The 25,714-nt window shown below is 42.5% G+C and overlaps 1 protein-coding gene across 1 annotated transcript in view; it reads left to right on the top strand.

Moving 5' to 3' along the window:
• The window catches only part of IL1RAPL2 (interleukin 1 receptor accessory protein like 2), a gene marked incomplete at both ends in the record, with an annotated part of 371,349 nt that overhangs the window by 338,274 nt on the left and 7,361 nt on the right, over window positions 1-25,714 (top strand). The window contains 4 exons of the mRNA XM_084269161.1: window positions 7,107-7,236; window positions 13,418-13,563; window positions 19,042-19,185; window positions 22,984-23,154. Coding sequence (XP_084125287.1) covers window positions 7,107-7,236; window positions 13,418-13,563; window positions 19,042-19,185; window positions 22,984-23,154 — 591 coding nt within the window. The remainder of the gene's footprint in view (window positions 1-7,106; window positions 7,237-13,417; window positions 13,564-19,041; window positions 19,186-22,983; window positions 23,155-25,714) is intronic.

The raw sequence follows: 25,714 nt of genomic DNA, 5'->3' as shown, positions 1-25,714 counted from the left end.
GGGAGCGTTTTTGGAAGAAAGTTGCTCCAGGAGATTTTTGCCTTGATTGATTCATTTTTGGAACATCCGATAAATTTTTGTCAGCGGCATTTCAGCCTTGTGTGTATTTTAAGGGGTTTTTCTCTCTTCCTGTGAGAGCCACAGTCAATAGCTGAGCCTACAAGCAGCACTCGCCGTGGGTCGGGCTTGTGGTGTTTAAATTAGAAATGGTTGAGGCTGTGACAGCAAATGCATTGACTGGTGTTCTTGGCAGCAAACTGTCTGGTGGCTTTAGTTGCTTTGTTTCGTGTTTGGGATTGTGCTGCTTGCTCTTAGTCAGTGTTGGGTTTATGCTCCTTTTTATAAATGCCATTTGCTCACTTGAGTGAGACAGGAAAGCACAAGTGTCTCGTGACCGGGTATTTTGTGATGTCTCAGGGCACAAGAAATAAGAGCAGAGCAAGGAAGAAAGTTAGAATTAAGGTCACAAACTACAGAGGACAAAATAAGACCTAAAGATCTTTTGCATTTTTTTTTTTTTTGTCAAAGGTTTTCCTGGGCTGCTCTTTACTGCCAGGCTTGTCTTAGTCAAAAGGTTTGTGTAAGAGTGAAGACCTGCTCTGATCTACGTCAAGTATTGCCACCATTTACTTTTCCTACATATCCATACAGCTGCTAAAATATCATTTAAATGGCTAGTATCTGCTCTTCATAACGTGGGCCTTACTTAAGGCAAGAGCACCTCCTTTAGTCTGTTTCTTTGTGGAAATATGGAGAATAAAACAGTCTAGTAATATATATACACACACGCATGTGTGAGTTTTTCAATGCTCTTAAACTGATTTGAAATGTCTGGAGGCTAGTTAGGTTTGATTTCACTATTAATTTATCTTATTAAAGCAATTATTATCACTACCCAAAGCAGGTTTCTTAATTTTATTTAAAATGCTTTCAGTTCATTAATTCCTGGCTGATCTTTAATTATGCAAATGTTTGGATGGATCATACCCAGTCACGAATCTACTGGCTGCTGGAACAGAGTTTTGAAATGTTGTAAGACTTTCTGTAATTTAGCTTTTTTTGGTCAGAGAAAAGAATTTGTTTTGAGTGTGTTTTACTTTCACTGGATCCAGTAATGCTCAAACTAGTCAGTGAACTCCATGAGACTTTTACCTAACTAGGGGTAGCATGGCTTAGCATGAGCTCAGCTTCTGTTCTGTGGTAGAGCCAAGTCACAGGGGAGGGAAACGAAGAGCACGGGAGCTTTGATCAGTAATGCTGGGAAACGGCCAGGGAAGAATAAAGGAGGGAGGTGATAATGTACCTGAGGTTTTTGTGGGGCTTTGGATAAATCTGTGGAGAATTGCAGTGCTGCTTTAGGGGATTGTGGGAACAGATGTGGTGAAGTGGCTCTGCAGTCCCTTGACCTGCGAGGAGAGGGGACTGGGAGACACAGGTGATCAGCTGTGGTAGGTGACATGAGCAAAACCCAAGTGTATCCTCAGCTGCCTCTGCCAAATGCTTCCTGACCTCCTTAAGAGTTCACCCCATTGTGGATGAGCCCCGGTAGAGGTCTGGGGCTCAGCAGCTCAGCCACAGGGTTTGACTCTCAGATTGCAAGTGTGGTCTGGAATGGGCACTGTTTGTTACCAATGCCATCCTCACATTCGCTGCAGCAGCTCAGCCCAGTGTTCAGCATCAGCCAGCTGAGCCAAAGCCATGGTTTGGCTTGGGCTGCACCACCTGAGTGTGCTTCTGGGTTCTGCCTGCTACTGCTGTGCACAGGAGAGCAGATAGGAGGATGTCCTTCAGGGGACTTAGAAAAAATTGACATTCTCTGTAAAGTAGATAGAAGCTACCACACACAGAGATTGTTTTCCATGAGTCAAGGTCTGTGTTGCCCCTGGCATTTGTTTTGTGGATAAATTGCAGGCATAAGCTTTGTCTCCCATATCTTCTTATCCAGGATGTCCTTCTGAAGGAAAAGGAAATGTATTCTTTACTTGGCGGTTGTATACAATCCAGCCTGCCTTGCTAGGGGAATGTAAATCACTCTGCTGCTCTTTGGCCACTTTCTAGCACTTGTAAAGAACATTAGAACAATAATGGTCTTGTCAGCGACATGGTGATTTGCCTTGCAAACCTCACAGCCCGGAAAGCCAGATCCAATTCTGCAGACAGCCTGTAGAATACACTTAGTGAGATGTGATAAGTAACCTGCCTTTCTTGTCCTTTGTCTCAGCAAACTGGAGAAACGAAGTCCGTGAAGTGCCTGCATAACATCTTCATGGGTCAAGAATGGGAAGCTGCTCCTTTGAAACACTTCTCTCTGTCAGTCTTACAAGGGAGCCACAAAGCCACTGTTATCAGAGAGGAGCTACACAATGCATATGCATTGATAAGAGATGCTTGAGTGATGGAATGATAATTTTCTGGGGTGTTTTCAGTGGCAGCAGTGCTCTTGTTTTTCCTTCTGTGTGTATACAGTGTCCAGCCCTGAAAGAGAGAACAGCACTGATATTGCAGTTAATGGTGTTAACACTCAGGTGCTCTGAAGATATAAGTCCAACTAGCAACGTGTGTAGGATGGACTTTTGATGTTGCTTGGTACAAAAGGAGGTCTTCAGCATTTTCAGTCAGTCCTACCATTAGCATGGAAGGATCATCTGGTTCAGCTCAAGCTTGATGAGAGCAGGGTCGTATCTGGCACAGAAACATGAAAGAATTGCAGAAAGTGCCATAGGGGAAAACAGAAATTACCCAGGGATTCACAGATGACTTTGGCTGTTTGGTGAGGTTACTCTGGGATGATTTGCTCTGGAGATGAAAGCCTGATTTGCTGGATGAACAGAGCACCAGTAGAATGTGGACATCAGAGTATATGGACTCTGTGTTCCATCCTTGAACGGATGCTCACAAATAGGCCACAAAATAAACCTACTCATGGAAAACGAGTAAGAAAGAACAAATAATCAATCTACACTTGAAAAAAATCCTTGAAAAAATGCCTTGGCATTTCTTGGTCTCTGAACAGCTTTTGTTTTCCATGCTGGTTACTCATCTAACCTTGGCACTTAAGTTTTTAAAAGACTGAGCAACTTCTAGGTATTTAAAGCTTCAGTCAGTCAGTGCTCGGAGCACGCCGCGTTCAGGAGACGCTGCGCCGGAGGACTTGTCCTTTCAAAGCATCTCAGATCTGCAGTAAGCACATTCAGAATCATGTCTGGCTGAATTCTTTTGGAGACCCTTTTTCCATCCTTAGCCAGTACCCCAGCTGCCATCAGGCAGCTGTTTTGCTTGAACAATCAGATTTCTGTGGAATTCTCATTTTCAGGAAAAAAACCCCTTCCCTCAAATGTCTGATAGGGTTCATGTAGATTTATTGAGAAAACGGTCAGGTGAAAAATGTACTATAAGATTTAGCAATAAAAGTCATATTGCCAGCAGTTGTGTCTTATCAGCTGGGAGTTTGCAACAAGCCTTCCTGATTGACAGCATAGGGAAAAAAGCTAAAGCAGAGACTTCTGCTGGTACCCGAGGCTTTACTGTACCAAGGTGACCCCAGCAAAGCAGCAGACTCAGTGATGTCTACGAGCAGGCTTTTCTACTTTCTTCCCTTGCTTCTTAAAACATTCTCTTAAGTGTTGATTCATTAGAAATCTCACTAATCTTTTCCTCTGTTTCTCTTAAAATTTTATTAATTAAAATTGCAGCGGAAATGTCTGTCTGATTTAGACAGAAAGCATTTCTTAATGGCAAATTTTTAGGGTAGTGTTCATTTTAGAAACTTTGATGTCGTTAATTAAATGATGCAAGGGGAGTTTTACTTAATAAGAACTAAGTTTTTAGTGGAACTACTTAGTGTTGTACAGAATAACAACAGGGAGATGCTGAAGTTTGGGCCTTACACAAGGTGAGTTGGATGCTTGATCCTTCTGCCTGGAACTGTGACTCAGTGTGATGCCATATGGCTCAAAGCCAGCCCTAAAACTAGGACCTGCAAAGGACACTTCCCATGCTTAGTGCCTGTTTCTCCCTATATTCAAGGGTACATTTAACAACCAGGGATTTCGACTGCAGTTTTTTGATCTCAGTTCTTGGGAGGAAATGCAGTGAGACACATCATGCTCTTTTCTGGGTGGGAAATGGTTGGACTTCCCTGAAAACCAGAAGTAACAGGTTGCTGCTGTGGCAAGGAAGAGCCAGCATTGCCTTATCTGACTGTCCTCCTTCCAGAGTCATGAGGGAGTGATGAGTTACAAACCAGAACTGCTTCAGAGACACACAGAAGACCGAGGTGCCCGTACCAGCTTGAGGAATAGAACAACTCCTCAAACAGAATTTCTCAAGTGGGACTTTGGTTTTGGATGGGACCTTGAGGTGTCATCAAGCCCCAAGTTCTTCCCACCCCAGCACAGATCAGCTTAACCCTGATGTGCATCATTCTGCTACTGAGATAGAAGTTGTTTGTTCTGTGAGAAAGTTGATTATACCTCCCTCTGATCAGCAGTGGGTTTGAGGATGAGATGGACCGTGGGTTTTTCCAGGTGTGGCAAATCTCAGACGTTTTGCTGGAAATACTAATTCACTCTAAAGTTTACCATTGATGTTGTTAGTTTATTCTGCTGGTTTTCCCTGATGGCAAAGCTGGGAAATAGATCTGGCCAGGCATGCAGCCTCTCACAGCAAAGGCTCCTGATGCTTTATATTTGGTTTATTACAGAAGCTGTGTACCAACAGCTCGGTTTTTTAGATTTTCCTATTTGTATAGAAAACTTTTTATTTCTTCAGATCAGATGCATTACCTCAGGTTATTTACTCTGCGTGTATAGAAATCTTAGACTCACCTTGGAATATTTTCATTTCTTCAGGGTTTGTTTTTTAAGTAAAAATCTGCTGCTTGTAGGAAAAGCACACCCTGTAATATATTTTGCCTGTAACACCTACTGCCCAGCGTCGTGTGCCAAGGAAAGGGCAAATGCTGTCAGTGCTGATGGGCCACGTCTAGCCCTTGTCTTTTTCCATTACAATCAAACCCGGGCTGAGCAGCCACACGCTGGGAATCACTAAGTGGTGTTTAAACAGATGCGTGTGGAGAGGAGCGGCACGGCGGACCGCACACCGCGCAGGGACACAGTGCGTCAGGAGATGGATGGATGGATGGATGTAGCAGGAGGTCCCAGTTCTCCCCTTCGCCCACAGAGGGCACACAGCACCTCGCAGGGCTGGGTGAACCCTTGGGGAGCAGATGGAAAGAGAGTGCTCCAGTATTGTCTTGTAGTGGAATGAAATGTCTGCCTAGAAGGGGTTCTGACTCTTTGTAAGTGAAGGTTGGAACTTCCTTATGATGGTGACAATGGGCATGGTCAGTGCTGTGGGCTGTACAGGTAGCTGTGAATACCCACCCCTTCCCATGTGCTGGGTGTCTGAGCTGGTTGTCTATAATTTGGGAGTATCAGCACGTGTTCAGTGGCCAGCTGTGGTGCCAGAGTTCACAGTGAATATGGAGATAATGAAAGGTTTTGTAAAACGTTTTCAGGGTAAACATTTTCCATTTTTGTCTTTTGCTGTTTGGGAAATGGAGACCAGAGTGCAGTCTGAACCTTTTCCTGCTGTATCCTGATGTTTCTAAAGGACTTGTAATTTCAGCTCTCGACTGGGAAACAATTCAAAGAGGGCTGATTTTCAGTGGCTGGGAAAGCTGCATTTCCTGACTAATCAGACTCTTTGACATGTCTTAAATTGGGCACTGAAATAATGGATAGAGAAGTGCAAGTAGCTGACTTAGGATTGCTCTGTGGGGGTTTAGGCAAAGATGCTTTAACCCACTGCTCTGAGTATGCACACAGTGAGTTATCACTGCTGAGCAGACAAGAGGTAACTGATTAAGGCACAGTAAGTCAATCATGTGAAACCATTAGCCCGTGCTCAGCCAAGTGATGTGCTCCAAATGACTAGCCCTTTTTGAAAAGGGTAGGCCTGCTCTATTTCAGAGTCAAAAGAGTCTCCTGCTGGCACCCAGAATGACTGGTGTAATAAAACATTTCTTCCAAATACACTCAAATTCATTATTTGAACTTCCCATGCTTGATCCAAGTCTGGAAGATTCAGCAGGAGTCTCCATTGACAGTCAATGAGGTTTGTCCTCCTGTGAAGGTTGGTGCCTTTGCAGCTGCTTTGTAACCTGGACCACCCATGATGGGTAAAATAGCAAAAGAGAAGTGGGTGCAACACAGCTGTATGTGCATGCTAAGGACATGTGTATGGTTCTCCTGAATTTCCTGGCTTGTAGGGGTTTTTTTGTTCCTTTTTTTTTGGGGGGGGTGATCTTCCGTGGGCAGACAACCATCTGTCCTGAGGCTGTAAGCACAGTCCCGGATTAGCTAGTACAACTGAAGCTGTAGCCAGACAAAGACCCATCTAAATACTGCATTCTTGGAGAGAGGAGAAAAAAAATCTGATTTGTTTCCCAGTTTTATTTTCTTTCTTCTGGAAGTATTTTTGCAGAGCTGGAAGGGGGGAGAGCTCTTTATTGCCTGAGCAATGCTTTCAGTTTGGTCCTTTGCCAAACGCCTGTTGACAGTAACGTGAGTGTCGTCAGAGCTCACTGGCATCACGTATTACTTGGGGATCTTTAAAAACTCTCTGAACAGCTTACCAAGGCTTCATTAACATTTGATTTCTGTCTAAGTGAGGGAAAAAAAATTATTACTGTGTCTTTTTTACAGGTGGATAGGCAGCAGTAAGCAAGTTCAGTGATTTACCTGCCTCTTAGGGCACACTCCCCATTCCTGGTAGAGACCCCCAGGAGTCTCACAAAGAAGTCATGTCTTTCTTTTTAATAACCATCCTGACGTCATCTTATGTTGCCACCATTTCCATACCTTCTCATTCTTTGTGTAGTATCTTTCTGGGAAAAATTAAATGACAGATAACCTCAGAGTTTCATTTCACAGCTGCTTGTTTATAGATGCAAATCAACATCACCCTGTTTCATATGGTTTGTAGTTGTGCCTTTTTTTTCTTTTTCATTCCAATTTTAAATGGAGTTGAGATTTCTTATAATCATTGTCTCAGCAGTACTGAATTAAGAGGTATCTAACCCCATCTCTTCTTCTTGTCCTCAGGAAACCCACTGACTGTGGCCTGCAAAGCTTTCTTTGGATTCAGTGGAGAATCAGGCCCCATGATCTACTGGATGAAAGGGGAAAAATTCATAGAAGAATTAGAAGGTCACATTAGAGAAGGCGAAGTCAGGTACTTTTTAGAGTATTTACTGTTAAAAACGTGGTATGTCCCCAGAGCCTGCTGGGTTTTTTAAAACAGGTTTTGATTGGAAGTGGAAATAGTTTTCTGTCTAAAGAGTGATGAATGACTTGGAACCAAGGCAGTCTGAGTTGCTCCCTCTCCTTTCTAGAGAATAAACTCTAAAGACATAGTAGCTATCTGTGTGCTGGAAAATCTGTTATCACATTCCCCTGACGGCAGCTCAAGTGTCTCTTGAGTGTTTCAGGGGTTGATTTTAGCCCTGCGTGGAAATGATGCTGTCCACTGCAGCTGCCCCTCGTGGCAGTCCTTGGCAAAATGACATTCATTCCAGCATCAGTATTAATCTTAAAGATGAATGGTGTCCTGTCAAAGTCACCATACTTTTTCTCTTCTGCTGAGTGTGTTGTCTGCCTGTGATAGAGCTCTTGGTATGACTTAACCAGGGCCTTCGAAAAGCGACGTTCGTGGCTCCGTGCTTAATTCTTAAGGGAGAGAAGGAAGTCACTGCATGAGGATGTCCAGTAATCAAATTCGGTTTGGCTGGTTCCAGATGCTGGTTATCATTTGTTGTACCAGTTGTAAAGAAAACAGTCACTTGGAATTTGCACCTAACAGCATCTTCTTGTCTTCCTTGTTTAGTAATTACCTGTTTAATAGCTCTCTCAGCAAAGACTTATGGTCGTACTATTGACAAGGTGGGCCCAGCTCCTACAGACACAATGAATATAAAGAAAGCCAAGGTCTTTGTGCCTGCCATTGCACATTTTTTTGGTCTCACTTCTGAGTTGTTTCTTGTACAAATGGTTTTGGAGAGCAGGCACATAGAGAGACATGCCCTTGCTTTATTTCCATCAATAATTCGAAGTTCAGCCATTCAGGCACTAGTTATTAAGATACACTAAAATAACTGACCTAACATTACACCTTGATTGCATACAGATGAAATTTATCATATATTGCTAGAATGGCTTTAAGAATTGAATCATCTTCTGGGCTTCTGACCACAAAATACAAGTACTGGAAACTTCTGCCATTGCAAGTAAAGAGCATTTAATGACATCATGTCCTCTCTGGGGTATGTAAATGAACAGAGTGATTTTGGTCATGTTGTTCTTCTGCATAGTAAGGGCAATTTGAGGTTTGTGCAGCTCTAGCACAATTGAAAACTTTTCCTTTATGTGCATTTCTTAGTGAAATTGAGTTTGAAAAAGATGTATTTGTCTTTTATGGTGCCATCTCATTATACATTCATGTTTCAGATTAATTTCTGGCAACTCCCTTTTCTCACTCTGTTAAAAAACTTTGACTCAGTTTTGGACCCATCACAATTCAGTGAATCTTCTCTTCAACAAAGCTGCTTATCACATGCCTCATCTCCTGTGCAGCCCAGCCAACAGTAGAACATAGCATGTACCAAAACCTACTGCATCATTACTGGCAGTGCCACTGCCCATCCCACTTTTCATTTAGAGGTAGTTAGGGCAACTGTGGTAGTAACTTTTTGCAAGTGTTTTTTTCCCAGTAACAGCTCGTGTTTATATGTCCCATTACAAGCATGGTGCCCCAGGGACACTGAGCAGGGCTAACTGTTCTGTCAGTGCTCTGAGCCATGCCACATATTCACTATTTCAAAAAGTGCTATGTGTGTTTCAAATCTGATGAACCACAGAGAACTTGCTGGTTAGATGAGTTTCCCATCTGTTTGCTTCTCTATGGTATTATCTGTGTGTTTCTGTTAATGTTCAGAGCCTATAAGGAATTGGGAATTGTTGCAACCAGACCAAGATACTCCATGGGCTGTTCCTTTGTCAGGTGTCTAGTGTTTTAATGCTGCATCCTCTGTCTTAAATTAGCTCACAGATTTGTCAGTGCTCTGAGTTTTTGGTGCTGTCCTTACCTTGGACTGTACCCATCCGTTGTGACTCTGGATTTGCTGTATATGATGGGAGCTCAGGTTTCCAGGTCGCTGCAGTGTGGGAGTACAAAACATCCACCCCCAGTTTGCATCCTCCTGCATGCCTGGTTACCAGGAAATCAGAGTGCTTTTACTGAAAGCACTGAAATAAGGGTGCACAGGACTTGAGCATTTCTGTTAAATCAAACCTGTGGAACTGGGTTTTTTTGGCAAGCAGACTTTGCCATGAGTAATATATGTGTTGCTCTGGGCTTCTTGTTATTTATTAGACCTTGTTACAGAGCCTCATAATAAAAAGTAATTAATCAGCCTTGCAGGACTCAGAGGCAATGACCCCCTCTCTAACCTGCCTCCTTGCCTTCCCTCGAATTCAGAGCCCCAAATGTTAGGCATTCATGGGGGAGAAGGAGAGAGAGTCTTTGCTTGCCAGGTGGGTTTTTCACAGCAGTAATAAAAATGTCATGTAAATTGAACCAGGGCTATTAAAGAAGAAATCAGAGTCTTTAAGCCTGCCTGCAGAGTTGTCCGTTGTACCTAATTATCAAAGGAGCCCACAGCAAATTTCAACACTGTCTCTCTGCTATGGCAAAGAAGTATTTTCAGGTATAAATCTTGCTCTCACAGCCACCTATGAATTGCTTCTTTTTCTTCTTCAGGCAACACTGCAGAACAGTTTGCAGGTGTCTTATAATGCTCAACTTGTAGAGGATGTTTGGTCTTGATTTTTTTTTCTTTCCCCCTCTTCTCTATTTTTAAAGTGGAAATAGTTTGACTCATTCTAGGGGCACGAAAGGAAATGAATGGAAACATTTTAAACTGCAGCAGCCTTATTTCTTCCTGCTGATTAATTTAACATTCTGCCTTTTCACCCACAGGAGTCAACTGATGGTTGCAAATGCTCAGACAAGATGAGGATGTTGTATCCTGCTAGGAGGGGATGCTGAGGGAGGGAGGCTGACTTGTTATCACTGCCTGACTAATGTGCTGGGTGCTTTGCAGAGAAGCATGGGAATGCCAGCCCTCTCCTGAAATGCTTATACTACTCAAGCAGACAATTTCTGGGCAGAGAATGAGAAACATGATGCAGGACAGTGGGAGGGAAGATCGCTGTGCTCTGTTGTTAGTTAAACTACTTTACTTTGGAGAGGTACTCACGTGTGCACAGGTCTGTCCCTTCACCTCCAGCCTGTTGGTAAGGACTAGGAAGAGGGGACTAGAGTTCATATCCCTGTTCACAGTCCAGATCTTCAACTCCATAAAGTTTTCCTTTTTGCTAAGTCCTGACTCAATAGCAGGTTAGTAAAGGTTTGGAGTTTATGCCTTGGTCTTGAAAAGAGACCCAGGTGAAGCTTTCTTACAGCCTTTACATCTGTGGCCATAGAAAGCCTGAAAATTTTAGGACAATGTGGTTTTGAAGGAAAAGTGTTTTATATTTTAACTTCAGATTCAACTTAGTGCATAAATGCATTGCAAAAATATGACAAAAGATTTGAAAAATCCAAAACTTTGGATATTTTTCAAAGAAAACATTTGAATTCTAAAATGCTACTTTGGTTTTAATTCACTGAAAAATGATCAGTAGGCAAAATGTTTGTTTTAGATAAAATGCTTCAGCTTGAACAAAAACAAAGCACTGGGTTGGTTTTATTTTTTTTACTTCCCCCACCTCTTCTCTCTCTTCCTCCATCCTGTTTGCTCTGAGTTGTCAAGCACTGCTGATTTATCTATGCATTAAATGATGTAATTACTCTTACAGTTTGTTCATCAAACCAGATAAAGAAGAGCTATTCTTTTCCCAACTTGTGGGAGCTGGCATGTCTTGGCAGTGTTCCTGGCAAAGTTTCCTCGAACTCACACAGGGGCAGAGATTCATCATCAGGCTGTGCAGCAAACACTGCTGCAGCTTTAAGGTCTCACTGGTTGATACCATAATTCCTTTTTTAACCCAAAATTACCGTGCTCAATGTTCTCTGAACCAACTACAAAATGCAACCAATTAAAGGCTGCACACATATTAAAAAAATTGTGGTAATAATGAATCATTAGCTGGAGAGTACTGGCTGAAAGGGGGGAAAAAACAGGAAAAAAAGCAGGAATGAAGGGTACAACACCACTAAGAGCTTTCTACACTTTGCTACCAGCATAATGCTTAAGTTTCTGTCTGCATTTTCATGATAGATCCCATCCTAAAGAGTTCTTTTCCTGAAGATTGTAATTAGCATGAAAACAAGTAGGAATAAAATTCTCCAGCCCAAATGCATATTCTTTTTTATGAAAGCTGCTTTTTAGCTGATCGTGTATTATTTAAATCTAGGTTAAGGGTCAATTATTTTATTTTAAATAGATTCAGAATAATAGTTTATCCTAATTGTAATCTGTCTTCATTTTTTCCTGTGTGAAATATGCTGATTATAGTAAACACGAAACAATCCAAACATTGACAGAGTGTGCTGGATTACTGTCCCAGATATCCTCACTGTTAATGATTGTATGTGTTCCTTGCAGCATGATCTGTAGGCAAAAATGTGTGTAGCATGTTGGTTACCAACAGAACAGAAAGCTCTGAGTTTAAAATATTTTGCTTGATATATGTATGGCATAAGTAAATGAGAATTGATTTATTAATTTACCCAAATGATTTAGACCAATTTGAGTTGCAAACAGATCAGGCTCTCTTAGAGGGCTTATTTTCTGGCCAGAAATGATGCAAATTCAGCCTCTTGCATTAGTTTCAGCATTTGGACTCAGAGGCAGCATTAAAAAAACCCCAAAACATAAAAATGCAAAATAAATGAGAGTGAATTAGCAGGAAAGATGGAATCCAAGTTCCTCAATGCAACACAAATGCCTGTTCTTAAATTAATGTTTTCCACTTGCTTTTTTGTGTGTTACATAGCCATGGTGAAAGAGGCTGAGTTGTGGATGTTCTGCTATGTCTTCTGAGTTTAAAGAAGACTTTAAAGGCCACGTGCTGTATGAAATTTTACTGCAGATAGAGGGTTTGCAGCATTTTTGATTGTCTAGCGCAACGCTGTCACACTTCTGATTTGTTCCATTTGGAGCTCTGTGTTTTTTATATGAATTGATGTACATAAGAAAATGTGTGTGTGCGTTGGAAACCCCAAAACAACTTTGGTTTACAATAGAGAAACCTGAGGTTTGCTGTTGTTAACGAAAAATTTTAAGTTCTCCAGAAGCAGCTTCCATCCAGCGCAAAGAGTGCTCTGCTTAATTACTTTGTGCCTAATTGCCTCCCTTCAGTCTCTGGAGAAAATAGGTCTTTGTTGGTGATTGTGGATCTTATTTACACCTGTACCTCTTAGTGCCATACACTATCTTTTTGGAGAAAAGGCTCCCTGAAGCGCTACACGCGCCGGTGAGTTCACCAGTGACTGCGGAGGCATCACACGCTTGGTACTCACCCCCCACGCAAGATGCGCCAGTACACGAACAGGATCCAGTGAATCCAGCAGATTTCACTTGACATTTCACTTCCCCATTCAAAGGACCAATAACTTTTCCTTGAGCAACTGATAAGAAGCCTTTGGAGAGAACAGGGCATTGTATTTTTAGACCTAATGTCAGCATCAGAAAACACTTGCATTTACTTTGCATTCTTTTTAATGTTCACATTGGAACAATGACATGAAAAGTCTGTACCTCTGGCCTGAAAGTCTGCTAGAACTTTCTATTCCCTTTGTGGGGACTTTGAATGTCTCCTCTGTCCTCTCAAAGGAGCAGAGAGCTCTTTTTCCTGACACTGTTCCCTTTTGAAGTCAGGATCCACAGCCAAAAAACAGAAGAAAATTCCACAGAGTAGCGCGGCTCCTTTCGTTGTTTCTCCACACTGCATTAAAATGCACCATGATACCCAGCCTTTAAAATATTGCCTTAGAATTTGCTCAGCAATGGCTTAGTAGTGCACATTTACTTCTCTGGAAATGGAATATTTATTGCTTCTTTTAAAAGAAACATCTTTTTTAGGATTTAGTTCTGGTGGAGCCACATGCAGGTGTTGCACTGGGAGCCACTCTTCCTGCACTTCTCACTGCAGACATGGTGGGAGAAAAAGGCATGGAAAAAGGTCTCTGTGAAGTCTCTTTCAGGCAACTCAAGTCACCACCTAAGTCCCTCTCCAGCAGAAGTGAAGGAGGCTGGAAACACTGTTTATCTTGTGCTTAGAAATCACAGCTCTTCAGGGAATCCTCCACCTGTATTAATTCAGTTAAGCAAAGTCTGTATCCTGCCTTTCAGACTCCTCAGAGAACACCTTGGAGAAAAAGAAGTTGAATTGACATTGATCTTTGATGCTGTGGAGGAGGCAGACCTGGCTAACTACACGTGTCACGTGGAAAACAGAAATGGCAGGAAACACGCCAGTGTTCTTCTGCGCAAGAAAGGTAATTAATTCTCTTTAATTACCTGCACTCTCACCTGCCTCAGCAGCAACAGGTCGGCCGGTAGCAAAGGTCTCGCTGACCTCTCTGAGCCAGGCTGGGCTTCTGTGTCCCTCCTTGGAGCTGAAGGCTGTTTGTGTTACAGCTTCAGTTTACTGTGTGTGGCAAAAAAATCTGCATTGTGCTTTGGTCTCTAGTGACTCAGCCTTGCTGGAGATGTGCTCACCTGAAATATGGTCACCAATAAAGCACCAACATAGCAGTGGGAGTATTTTGGTCTAAACAACCTATGAATTTGACCCAGGAGTGGTTGTGTGGCAGGGTTAAAATGTGCACTTCTTAGCATAGGTACCTCAGCGATGAGGTCAGATGCTCTTGTATTTCTCCACTTCTTCCTGCCTTTGGTTGCATTGAAAGCTTTAAACCATTGCCATGTGCTGTGCTTTCCAACTGCATTGGGAATGAAAGCGTTGCAATGGGAGCTACAAATCAATGGAGAATTACTCCATTGTGGATGCTGTGCTTGGTGCTGGAGTTGGGGATACCACTACTGGCAAGTTACCTACCTGTGGTTTGAATGTTCAAATTAAAAGGTGCAGCTACACTCTGTGGAAGTCATTATCGTGAGGAGTGTAACAGTATCTCATTATCATTCTTATGTTGTTTGTTCAATCATCTCTCCTAGTCATAAGTAGGGTGACAATTAAATTTGATGGTGATCTTTATAAGTATTAGGTGGTACAAAAGCTGTAAGACAGTAGCTGTTGGGAAAGCAAAGGAAGGTTGCACACTGAATAAAGACCTAATGTGAAGTCACACAGCCATCAGCACAGGAGGTTGACAATAGAATTAATATCTTGTCCTGATTTCTGCCATTATTCTTGGCTGTACATTCATTTACTAAAAGAGAAGAAATGTTTCCATGAAACATGCCTGCAAGTGCAGTTCCAGTCCTTCATGTGCTTCCAGATCACTAAGGTAAAGGACATGCTCCTCAGCAGGTCTTGGATTGCAGTGCTAGTGTCAGTTTAAAAAGCCAGTGTTTTCATTGTCCCAGTTGCACCAAAATCCCACAAAGGTGACACTGTTTGGAGAAGTTTTAAATATACAATTAGTACCTGAGCATGTTGCAGGTTCTCCTCTGAGCTTAGGGCAGACATCTCAATGGGACAAGTGAACTAAGAGCCAGGTGGAAGGAGGAGAAGACCAGCCAAGGCGTCTCCAGATGTTGCACAATTCTGAAGAACATCCCTAGTCATCAGTTCACCTAAAGGCTTACTGGATGTCAAGTGTTTCATGGTTATAACCTGTATAAAATGAAAAGGAAGAGAAGGGTGATATTGGAACAAAGAAAGGGCTACTAAGGAGAGGAAATTTGTGGGACAATGTCCTCCTTTTTTGCTATTATTTCGTGTGATCCACAGGTTATATGTGTGAAAGTACAGCATGCTGTCCTGTCAGTCAGTTGAATCGAGTCCTACTTACTGAGTTTCCTTTGTATGTGAGAGTTTAATGTCCTCCCAGAAAGATGGGCATAGCACAGGTTATGTTTTAAGATAAATAAGAGGAATTAGACTCAGTACACAAGGTACAAACCACTCTGAGAAACTAGGGCTTGCAGTTGTGGTGTGGAACACACACAAGTGAATATTCAACATCTAAACTGGCAGGATGTCACAACTTTAATTAAGGAGTCTGGTCACCATGATGAAGGTTTAGCCTCTTTAGTGCAAAAAGCATTCTACCTTTGCATGCACTGAACCTCATAAGTATCCAACTGATAGTAAGTATATCTATGTTAACACTGCTAACCCTCTGCTGTGTTGCATATATTAGAATAACAAGCTAGGTTTATTTATAACAGGAAAATGCAGATATTTCAGAGCTCTGCTGAAATTATGGAAGAAGCACTGCTGAATACAGAATTTGGAGGTGGAAAAGATCACTTCTCAGCTACTATGTCATTTCTTCTCTACACTGTGGCTGTAGAAAGCTTATATTCCCCTCAGGCATCCTCAGTAGTTGATTTTCAAGCTATTAAAGTGTCGTTTAAAATAACCACAGTGTTTTCACTGTGTCCTTTGACTGCCTGTCCCGTTGTCCTGTTTGTTATTTATTAAGTTCTTCCAAATACTTGACCAAACTTTTCCTTTCTGCAGCTTGATACAATTACTTCTTATCCTGGCTTTCTCTGTGAGCTGTGCATGAGCCAGGAAGTGCTGCTGTACAGACTGTCCTGCGACAAGGTTTAGCATGGGACTGGTAGAAAGCTGTTGACCTTTGTGCATGTCAATGGAGGGATCCTGGATTCCTGATGTAGTATCCCGCAGCTTTCCAGATGCCAGGGCACTTGGGAAAAGTGTAGAGGAAGCACAGATCTCTCAGCCAGAGAAATCCCCTTCCCTCCAAAATCTTACCTGCCAAGGGTTGCATTGTCCTTGGCAGCACGAGGTGCTTGTAGCTCTGTTGTCTCCAGATTGTCACCATGCTGTAGGTTTTGTCTGCCCTCTGCTCAAAGGTGTGATTGCAGCACATCAGGTGTAGACAAGCTAGCATAAATCATGAGTCCTGCTAAACTCAGAAGGCTTGGGTGAAAAAACCCACCCCAAAGCAGAAATTACCCCCAAATCCAAGTTATAACTGCAGTATAACTTTCTATAGTTCTTGTTCTGATATCAGGTGGTTATTTTTAAGCACATAACTTAAGGAAGAAAAAAGAAATGTTCAAATATTTAAGGTAAAATACATTGAAGTCTTTTGCTGTATTAGTGGTCTGGAACTCCCAAACGCTCTCAGAGAACACAGGATTGCTGTCTGTGCAGCACCAGCTCCTGGGAGCCCCAGCGTGTGCTTCATCACTCTGGGCTTTTTCATTTTAAACTGAAAAAGAATCAAATCCAGTTTAAAACACCCAGAGCTACCAATGCAAAGACAGAAACAGGCATGCTCCTGAGACCTCAACACATCTGCTGTCACAGTCTTTAATGAAGTCTTTACTGACTTAATTCAAGACCACGTTGTTATTTGCTTCTGAGTATTTAAAAAATAAGATCTGGATGATCCTGGGTTGGCTTTTCTTTCCTCCTCCCCACTCTCTTGGCAGGTTTGGTGTGCAGATTGCATGGAAACACAGTATTCACCCACTTGTCCCTCAGATGTGGGAACAGTTCAGGATTCCCTTCAAATGGATTTGAAAACAGTCCAGTATTTTAGCAATTGAAGTCGAACTGTCCTGGAACATGACTAACTTGCCAGGAAATGCAGAGTAACATCAAACCATGCTTTTAGTGGCAAGAAGCAGTGTATTGAGATAAAAGCAAATATTGTAATGATGTTTGCTCACCGAGGCTGCCTTTATTCAAGACATGCAGGAAACTAATTTTGGGGGGTTTTTTTTGGAGGCTGATATAGTACTAAATGATGAGGAACCATCTAAAATAAATTTGCCTCTCATTAATTTGGTGCTTATGACACTCAGTATTTTAAAGACTGTAATCCTCTGTGGAGCATTGTGGCTAAATCCTTCTACATTTTACATTAGAAACCACCAGAATATCATAATTTACAATTTTTCAGTCACTATTATAGTACAAAACCCCGATTCAGCACCTCTCCTAATGCTGGGTGTGCTGCCTTCCTTATGGACTTCAATGAGGACCACTTGAGGATTAAGGCATTTAATCAGGGACTAAGAGCTGGAGTAGGGAAGAAAACAGAACAATCTCCATTCCCACACCTTGGAATGGCAACAGGGAGCCCAAAAGCTCCCATGGCTTTCTGCCTCCTTATGGATGGACTCTGGGAGAGTTTATGAAGCAGTGGGACAAATACAGGACACACAAAAGCAGTTCAGTTCTGCCTTTTGAGGTGGATTTTGTGTGTTTGCTTGTTACCCTCCGTTCCCTCAGCAAATGGGCTGCAGAGGATCAAGGCTCAGCAATTTCTCTCCTTCCAAACTGGCAGCTTTGCCATCATCTCACTTTCCTTGCAAAAAAGATTCAGTATAACAACAACAACAACAAAAAAAAATCAGCTTTTTCTCTGTAAAGGGATTTTAACCAACTCTGTTCTCCATTTGACCAGATTTATCCCCAGAGCATACACTAACTTTGTCATACAGCGTAATAAAAGTTCCATGAATTCCCTGTGTTCTCAGAGAGATTAAATAGCTATTATAACAGACTTTTTCCATCTATTACTCCATGACTTCTTACCAGACAGACATTAGAGATACTGTAAACTGGGAATAGCTTGACATCTGATGTTAATTATTGAAATAGAAGGCATAGTGAAGCAAGAATAACCCCAAAAGATACATAACTAATTTGCTTTTTATCTTGAAAATGACACAAATGACATACTAGTGATTTTTTTTCTGACCTAAGTTTTAGAAGCGTAAAGATCACAAAAACTTTGTCCTGCCTGTATTACAGTTTTTACATCTTTGGGTTGTATTTATCACAGCAGCAAATATCTCCATGACATCTTATCTAAGCTAATATAGGCTGTTAGAGGTAGCTATTGTCAAATTGTCATCTTTTGTCTTTTATGGCTAAGGAATATGCCAAGTGGTGTTATGAGCAGTATTGTGTTCAGGCTAGAGAGTGATACTGTTAGTGTCTTACCTCAGGTAGAGCATTGGGCTGGTATTCAAGGGGATTTATCCTGTTCTGGCGTTGGTTTGCTGAATGACCTTGAACATGTCACTTCACTTTTCCACGCCTCTCTTTCCCCAGCTGTTAAAGATGGATAATTGCATTTGGATGAATTTGTAAAGTTCTTTGAGACAAACTGCTTGTGATGTTTCCTAACAAAAGCATCCCAGTAGGAAATTCTAACTAGCACTGGTTCCATTAAAGTATAATATGTACTAAACAAACACGTGAGAACTCGGTTAGTCGCTGTCACAACTCAAAGTGGCTCTGAGCAGCCTCCTGCCTGTGCCTTGCTGCTTGCGTTGTCTTGGCCGTTTGGGATGCTCAGTGCATTCTCCAGTGATTCAGCTGAAGTCTGGACTTGGCAGCTCCCATCAGCTCATCCACTGGCTTCCCAAATACAAACCCAAAGTTTAATAATCAGGGCGGGGCTAGAGCCTCCCAAACGGGGTACAGTATGTCTGGTATTGCTACTCTCACATGCTACATGCATCCTTTGATGCACTTTGCCAATACAGAGGTTTCAAACTCTACAAGCTCTTTAAAAAGTTGATTAATCCTCTGTGTAAAATCACTACATAATTCCCTTGTAGAAGTATTATGATTATGGCCTCAAATGCATTCTGGATAGGGATTCCAGATGAGCAGTAGACAGAGTAAATGGGTAAAGTTAAGTAATAGGTAACTAACAAAAAAATTAGGCATCTTCAATGTTACTGTGGTTATATCTGGAAACTGCACAGTTTTATGTGGAATTGTACAGTGGATTAGAGCAAATAAAGCTTGGAAATAACATAACCTTTCTGTCTTTCCTCGCAAATTTTAGATTTGATCTACAAAATAGAGCTTGCTGGAGGATTGGGAGCCATTCTTCTTCTCCTTATTTTGCTCGTGACCATCTATAAGTGCTACAACATAGAGTTAATGCTGTTCTACAGACAGAACTTTGGAGGAGACGAAGCAGCTGATGGTAAGTGGTTGCTTGGGAAATTCAATATGTGCAACGGAAATATTTCAGAGACCTGAAACTGCAGACTGAGATGAATCCCAAAAGATACCTGCTGCCAGTTTCAGTTCAAACTGTGAAGCACCCGGCAGTGTAAAGCCCTAAGACTTTCTCCCAAAACCCCCTGAGATCAATGAGTCTTTTCACTGAAATGTCACTGGGCTGTGCCATAAGCCAGTCAGAAGAATTGTTCATTTGTGAGCTGATTCTTCTGGAGAACTCCTCACATTCCCCTGTGCCACATTTGCCCAGGATTGCTTCTCCTGATTCCATAGTGTCTGTGGGCAGCCCTTTTGCCAGGTATTGTGCATTAAATATTTCCATTGAGTTGTTTTAAGGCTGCCAACTGATTCCAGTAATAAGTGAGTGGTGATTGTTATTGAGGCTAACTGGTTGCCTCAGTTAATTGGGAGACTGTACCAATTTAGTGGAAACGTACAGCTTGCCTGGAGATTATGTTCAGGAATAAACTAGGCTGGTTTTCAGCTTCCTCCCTCCTCCCCTTCCCTCTCCCCAGTATCTATTCTGTTTGGTGCCTAAAGCCAAACATATTTCTAAATTGAAGCTTTAATTCTCCTGAATTTAGAACATTACTGCCCCTGTGAAGCTGGAGTAAACCCTGGTAATCTAAAACCAAGTGACTTCAATCCTTTTATTATATTCTTAACAGTTCTGTTATAGCATAATTAATACATTAGTAATATGTATCTAACTAGGGTCCTCGAATGATCCAAAGTGCAGTATTCAAGTACAGGTACTTCCCATCACCTGCTGCAACACTTAAGAGTCATGTAGGCAGTCTGGAATGGTTTATCCAGAAACAATTGGGGAAGAAGGCAGGGACCATGTGTCCCTGTTGTGCCAAGGCAGGGTGCAGCCATACAGACCTGTGAGTTTCTGCAGTTAGCCTACACGTGGTGGAAACAAGGAACGTGTCTGTTTAACACTGGGCAGATATGGTGTGAAAATGTTTCACTACAATGAAATCCACAGGAGTTTTGGAGAACGGGTGGAATGGCATCCAGGGGATTTGAGGATGTTTAATGCTGAATAGCAGGAGTGGAAGGTAGGAAAATTCCTCTTCCCTGATCTTCATGTGGGAGTGGGAAAACCTAAAATGGTGCTTTGTTCATGCTACACGATACTGCACGATGTTTGTACTGGTACCCAGGAGAAAGCGAAGGGTGAGTGTGTGTGGTTTTGGAAGTAATCTACCTCTAACACCTTGGGATTATGCCAGCATAACGCCCCTGGTTCACACCAACAAAAAGTGACCCAAAGCGATCATTTCCTCCGGATGCTCTGACTTGTTTATCTCGTGTGTTCAGTGTGAATCTGCTGCTGCATTTTTATTCATGTAACTTCCTTGGTTCAATAACTTTTTTAATTTATGGAACAATAGTATTTTCTAGTTGTTCAGTGGAAGCCCCCTGAGTACACAAGGGATTTTGTGTGCATGTTAATCCTGAAAACAACCTTTTCTTTTTCCAGTGCACGATTTCAGAGCTATTGCAGCTTTGTGTCTCGCTCTGGTCCTGCAGAATGAAAGATGGAGGCAGAATGTTCCTGAAGTCAAAGCATACATGGGAATGTTTCTTTCTACTTATGTAGGCTATAGTGGAAACATACAGAGTTCCCATGAGCAGTCAGCTGTATAGATGCAACTGCAGGGTGGTTTTCCATTTATATACGTATTTCTTGAAAATAGAAGGTTTGTAATTCAACAGATTTGCTTTATTCCTATTTCTAAAAATACCCTAAGCAAGCAGTGTTGGATGCATTAACTTCCTGTGTTCTGTGTAACCTTGTTTTTACAGAAAATGATTCTGAGGGTTACAGGAAACCATGTAGAAAGTGGCTCCAAACAGTGCTGCATGCAGAGCACACAGAGCGAGTGTGGGCAAGCTCAGATCAGTCCTTTCGCTGTGTTCTGTCTGTGAACTCGTCTGAGAGTGGGGACCACAGAGATGTAACAGAAACATATGGACTCCCAGGAGCCCGAAGGCACTGGTTCCATCTACATCTTGTTTGCTTGTGCCCTGAACAAGGTGGCTGGCGAGGGCGGTTGTACCCGCGCACCTGGCAGGGGCAGGAAGCTCAGGGTCTGCACAGTCCGTGCGTGGCTTTCATGCTGCTCCATAGCTGGGGATGTCAGTGCTCTGGGGTTTGCTTTGCTGCCTTTGCAGAGCTCGAGTGTTCTCAGGGGTGTTGGCCTCCTGGATCACTTGGTGGCTGGCTTCTCTTAAAAAGTTTTGGCAGGCTTTGTTACAGACAGGGTAGCAGGGTTTGCACAGGACTCCAAAGCTGACTGGCCTTTATTCCTTTTATATTATTTTTGTATGCTGTGGATTTCAGAGAAGTATCAGCAAGCCAGGTGGCCATCCTCCCATGCAGCTATGGTGACACCAGGCAAATTGCCTTCTACAAACATAGGATTATTCACATGCCTTGTCTGTAGCTCTGACCCTTGTGGGTCTGGCTTTGTGTCAAGAATTATAAGAAAGTAGCCATTATTTCAAGGTCATCCAGGAATATATTGTATTGTGATTATCTATTTTTTTCCTTTAATCAGAATATATTGATGTTTTTTAATTGCTTTAATTATCTTTCATGCACACTGTTCTTTACAGATAATTGGTACTCAGAACTCCTCCATTCATGCAGTTTTCTCCTCACAACATTAACTATTTGATTTTTCATTTTCTGTAAATAATGGCAGCTGTGCTCTTCTCTGGAGACCCAATTTCTAAAGGATGACTTTTTCAATATACTATTTTCCATTACTGCAGAGGAATGGCAAAGAGAAATGTCACTAAGACAGTCTGATCCCAGCATGAATCCCCAGCTCGATAGTGGTGCCACTTGTGTTTCTGTCACCAGCCCCTAGCTCTACGTTTCGGATGCAGAGAGCTGTAGACAAGCCCTGGATCTGTGCAGGAGAAAGGGATGTGTTTCCCTTTCTAGCCAAGGCACTGCGTTGCAGCCCCACTGTCCTGTGGCATGTCCTGGGTCCCCTCTGTCACCACTGCCGGCCTCCCCCTTTTGATGAAAGGGGGAGAACAGAGGCAGAAAGTGGAGGGGCAAGTCTTCCCCTGCACCCTGTTTGCTCTTGTGAGTTGTCTCTCTCATCCTGTGAGCTCCAAGTATTTAATATGTCCTGGATCAGGTGACCTCTAAAATTATAATACTGGTTTTCAAATCTACAAGATTTTCTGGGGGAAAAAAAAAAGCTTTGAAGTTTTGTTACTATTTTCTGCATTATCAGTATTAAGTGATGTATTTTCTCACAATTACTTGTGCAAGGAAGTTTTCCTTGCTCAAAATTTTCCAAACTTTCCAGGGTCAAAAGCTTTTCCAAGCTCAAAACTTTCACATAATCATCACACTCTTAAGGCACTGGAGTTGAAAGAAAGATTTCCCTGAGCAATATGTAAAGGATTAGAAGAAGAAGTTCCATCTTTAGTATTTGTATCAAAATTGTGCCCACGATCTTTTCAGATGCAAAATGGGTACACTGGGCACATGAAGCAGAGTCAGTAACTAGTTCAACATGCAGAAGAAAACTGAAAGGATATCCGTGTCCTTTGCCTGGATCCGACCAACTTCTCTGTGGAAGCCAGTTGGTGTGTTCCTGTGAAAAGTCCCAGTTTTGTTGGGCAATGTTTGGTCATTTCAGGGAATAATGCAGTTTCCTGGTACTCTCCTATATCCTTTGCAGTGCTCCTGCAAACAGCAGGCTGACCATGAGCTGTTTTCTTACAGACAACAAGGAATATGACGCGTATCTTTCATACACCAAAGTGGATCCTGATGCGTTGGATTGTGATAACAATGAAGAGGAGCAGTTTGCACTTGAGATTCTGCCGGATGTTCTGGAAAAGCACTATGGATATAAGCTCTTCATCCCAGATAGGGACCTGATCCCTAGTGGAAGTAAGTATTTCTGACCTCTCGGTTTTACTTCTCTCTGATGTGTCATGAAGGTCTGAACTATGGAATAAGTACTAGATATGGGAAACACTCTTTGTGAAGTGTTTGTGGGGATTGATAAGGTTTCCTCAGTACTGCAAATTTGAGCTTGTTCCTGCACCACTGCAATCAGAGGGAACTGCCATTGATTTCAGCGGTGGCAGGAGCTGGACCTTCCTCCATGGAAGTATTACTGTAGTCCAAAATCTCTACATCAGACACAGGTAGCTAAGCAGGAAACTACCCAAAATGGTTTTGTGGTCTCTGTTATATAATTGAAAATGGGATTGTTATTTTTTTCCAGTAATTACTTGTTTGTCTGCAGCAGCTTTATAAGGACAGGTCATCTTTCCCATTCTCTTTTGGTTTTATCCCCTAACTTTGAAGTCTCATAAAGAGCTACAGTAGTTTCCCAGTTAATGGTATAGATGCAATTTTTTCATTAGAGTTTTGCCCAAACGTTGCATTTCTGAGTGGCATTGCTGTTGTGTAAGTCATTGTACTGTCTAAGCAATACTAATTCTCTGGAGGACTATGGACAGCCCAGTGAGCCAATGCTGTTATCCATGCTGGTGGTGGTCCACTTCAGATCAGTTTTGCTGCCACATCTGAAGATTCAGCAGCCCCTTTGGATGTCTGTTAATCCCTTCCTAGCTGTAATTATGGCATCTCTTCCTCTAGAGTCATTTTTGGACAAGTGAAAAAAGACCATGAATCACATGCATCATGCTGATGAATTGTGAATGCACAGTATGTTTGCTTTAGTATCACATTCACTTGAAATGCTGCTCTTGTGAAAAATGAGGGGTTTTTACGAATTCTGTCTGCAAATCACTCCCATGAAAAATATTGGAAGAGAATATGAACTTCTGTATGAGCTACTGTATAGGGAATATGAACAAGGAAACAAAGCAATGGCTGCGCTGGAGCAGATGTCCCCAAACATGAAACAGCTAGAACGTGGCTGCGCTAGCATCCCGCCTGCCAAACCACGCGAAATCGCTGCCTTGCTGCTGCCAAAGCCCAGCGGCTGCCCCAGAAGTTGGAGCCTGTTTCTTCTCTGACATTTGAGGGATCTGGAAACAGAGCTCTGAATCCCATACCATCAGGAAAGAGGGCTGAGAGACTAGTCAGAGATGGTGCAAATTCCTCGGTAGTGGCTTGGATTTATCATATGCATTGGCGGCTCCTAGAGCTGCTTCCTCTATTTCATTAGCCCCAGCCCTGCAAGGTGTGAGCTCTACTCCCTCAGGGACATGTTCCAGAAAGGAGACTTGGTCATAGCCTCCTGATTTCTGACAGCACGAGCAAGCAGCACTGAATTTTTAGATATTAACATACATCTCTTTGTGTTAAAGATCACAGAAGTGTTTTTAATAGTTGTTTCATATCCAACAATATAGCAGGGTTCTACACAGCGACTTGCGAGTGAATTAAAGAGGTTAAAGGCAGCCCCTCAGTGATAACTCTACTGAAGCATGGATTAATCTGAAATGAGATTCTTCTTGCCAATTGCTGTACCAGCCAGCATGGAATTTTATTTTTGTCTATTTTTGTCAGTCAGACACTCAGCAAATACTTGTCATCACTTTGGGTAGTCATTAAACCTCTCCTGAAAATGTAGGGTACCTGAAAATGTCAGTTCTCATTTATGAACATTCACGGATTTAATACCTCTCTTTTCCTCTCAAACACACTCCTTCAGCAGCATGAAAGGGCCTGATTCTAACACACGGAGCTTCAAGAAGGCTTGATCAGACATAATGACAATGCAGAATAAAACGTGGAGCCGAAACGAGCGTGATTTGCATGCTATAGCTTTGAGAAAGATATGGGGGAGGGCACTTTATTTTGAGGGAGCAAGAGGGAGGGAGAGGTGATGGGGAAGGAGGGAAGACTCAGACTCCTGTATCTGTAAGCTCTCTGTGTGTGCTGGGGACGTGGAACATGGCTGTGCTCTGCCTAATGCTCACCAGCCTCCCCATGACTCGCAGCACTTAGTGAGGAGAGCGGCAGGCAGCCTGATGTGATACCAGCCACCAGAAACTTCAGAGGTGACCAGAACGTGGTTTAGAGTGACTGGCTCAAGAAGTGGCAGATGTTGTCAAAATATATAGCTCTTCAGGGTAGATTTCTGTAGAACAATGGGAATTTGATAGCAGTCATCTCTTTTGACTTCAGAACAGTCTCTCCTCGAAGTACTGCATTTCCTCGCCTTGTGGTGTGTCTGACTTTGAGCAATGTAATGCTTTCCCTCTCCCCGTTCTGATGCGTTTCCTTCTAGATCTCGTGTACTTTAACGTGTGCCCTTCCACAAGCACAGCACGCGAGGTGTGTTTCGCAGGGCTGGCTGTTCGCGCATCTCTGCAGTGCTCAGGTGCTGCCACAGGAGGGTGCGCACTGTTGCGCTTGCTCCCTGGCGTGGAGCAGTCCCTACAGCTGCTGCTGCTTGATCTGAGAACGAGCAAAAACCCAACAGTGTTTCGTTAACTTTTCTGCACGCTTCTCTGAAAAGCTAACTCTA

Source organism: Gallinula chloropus (genome assembly GCF_964237585.1).
Source record: "Gallinula chloropus genome assembly, chromosome: 11".
Taxonomy (NCBI): Eukaryota; Metazoa; Chordata; class Aves; order Gruiformes; family Rallidae; genus Gallinula; species Gallinula chloropus.
This window is presented reverse-complemented; position numbering and strand designations above follow the sequence as displayed.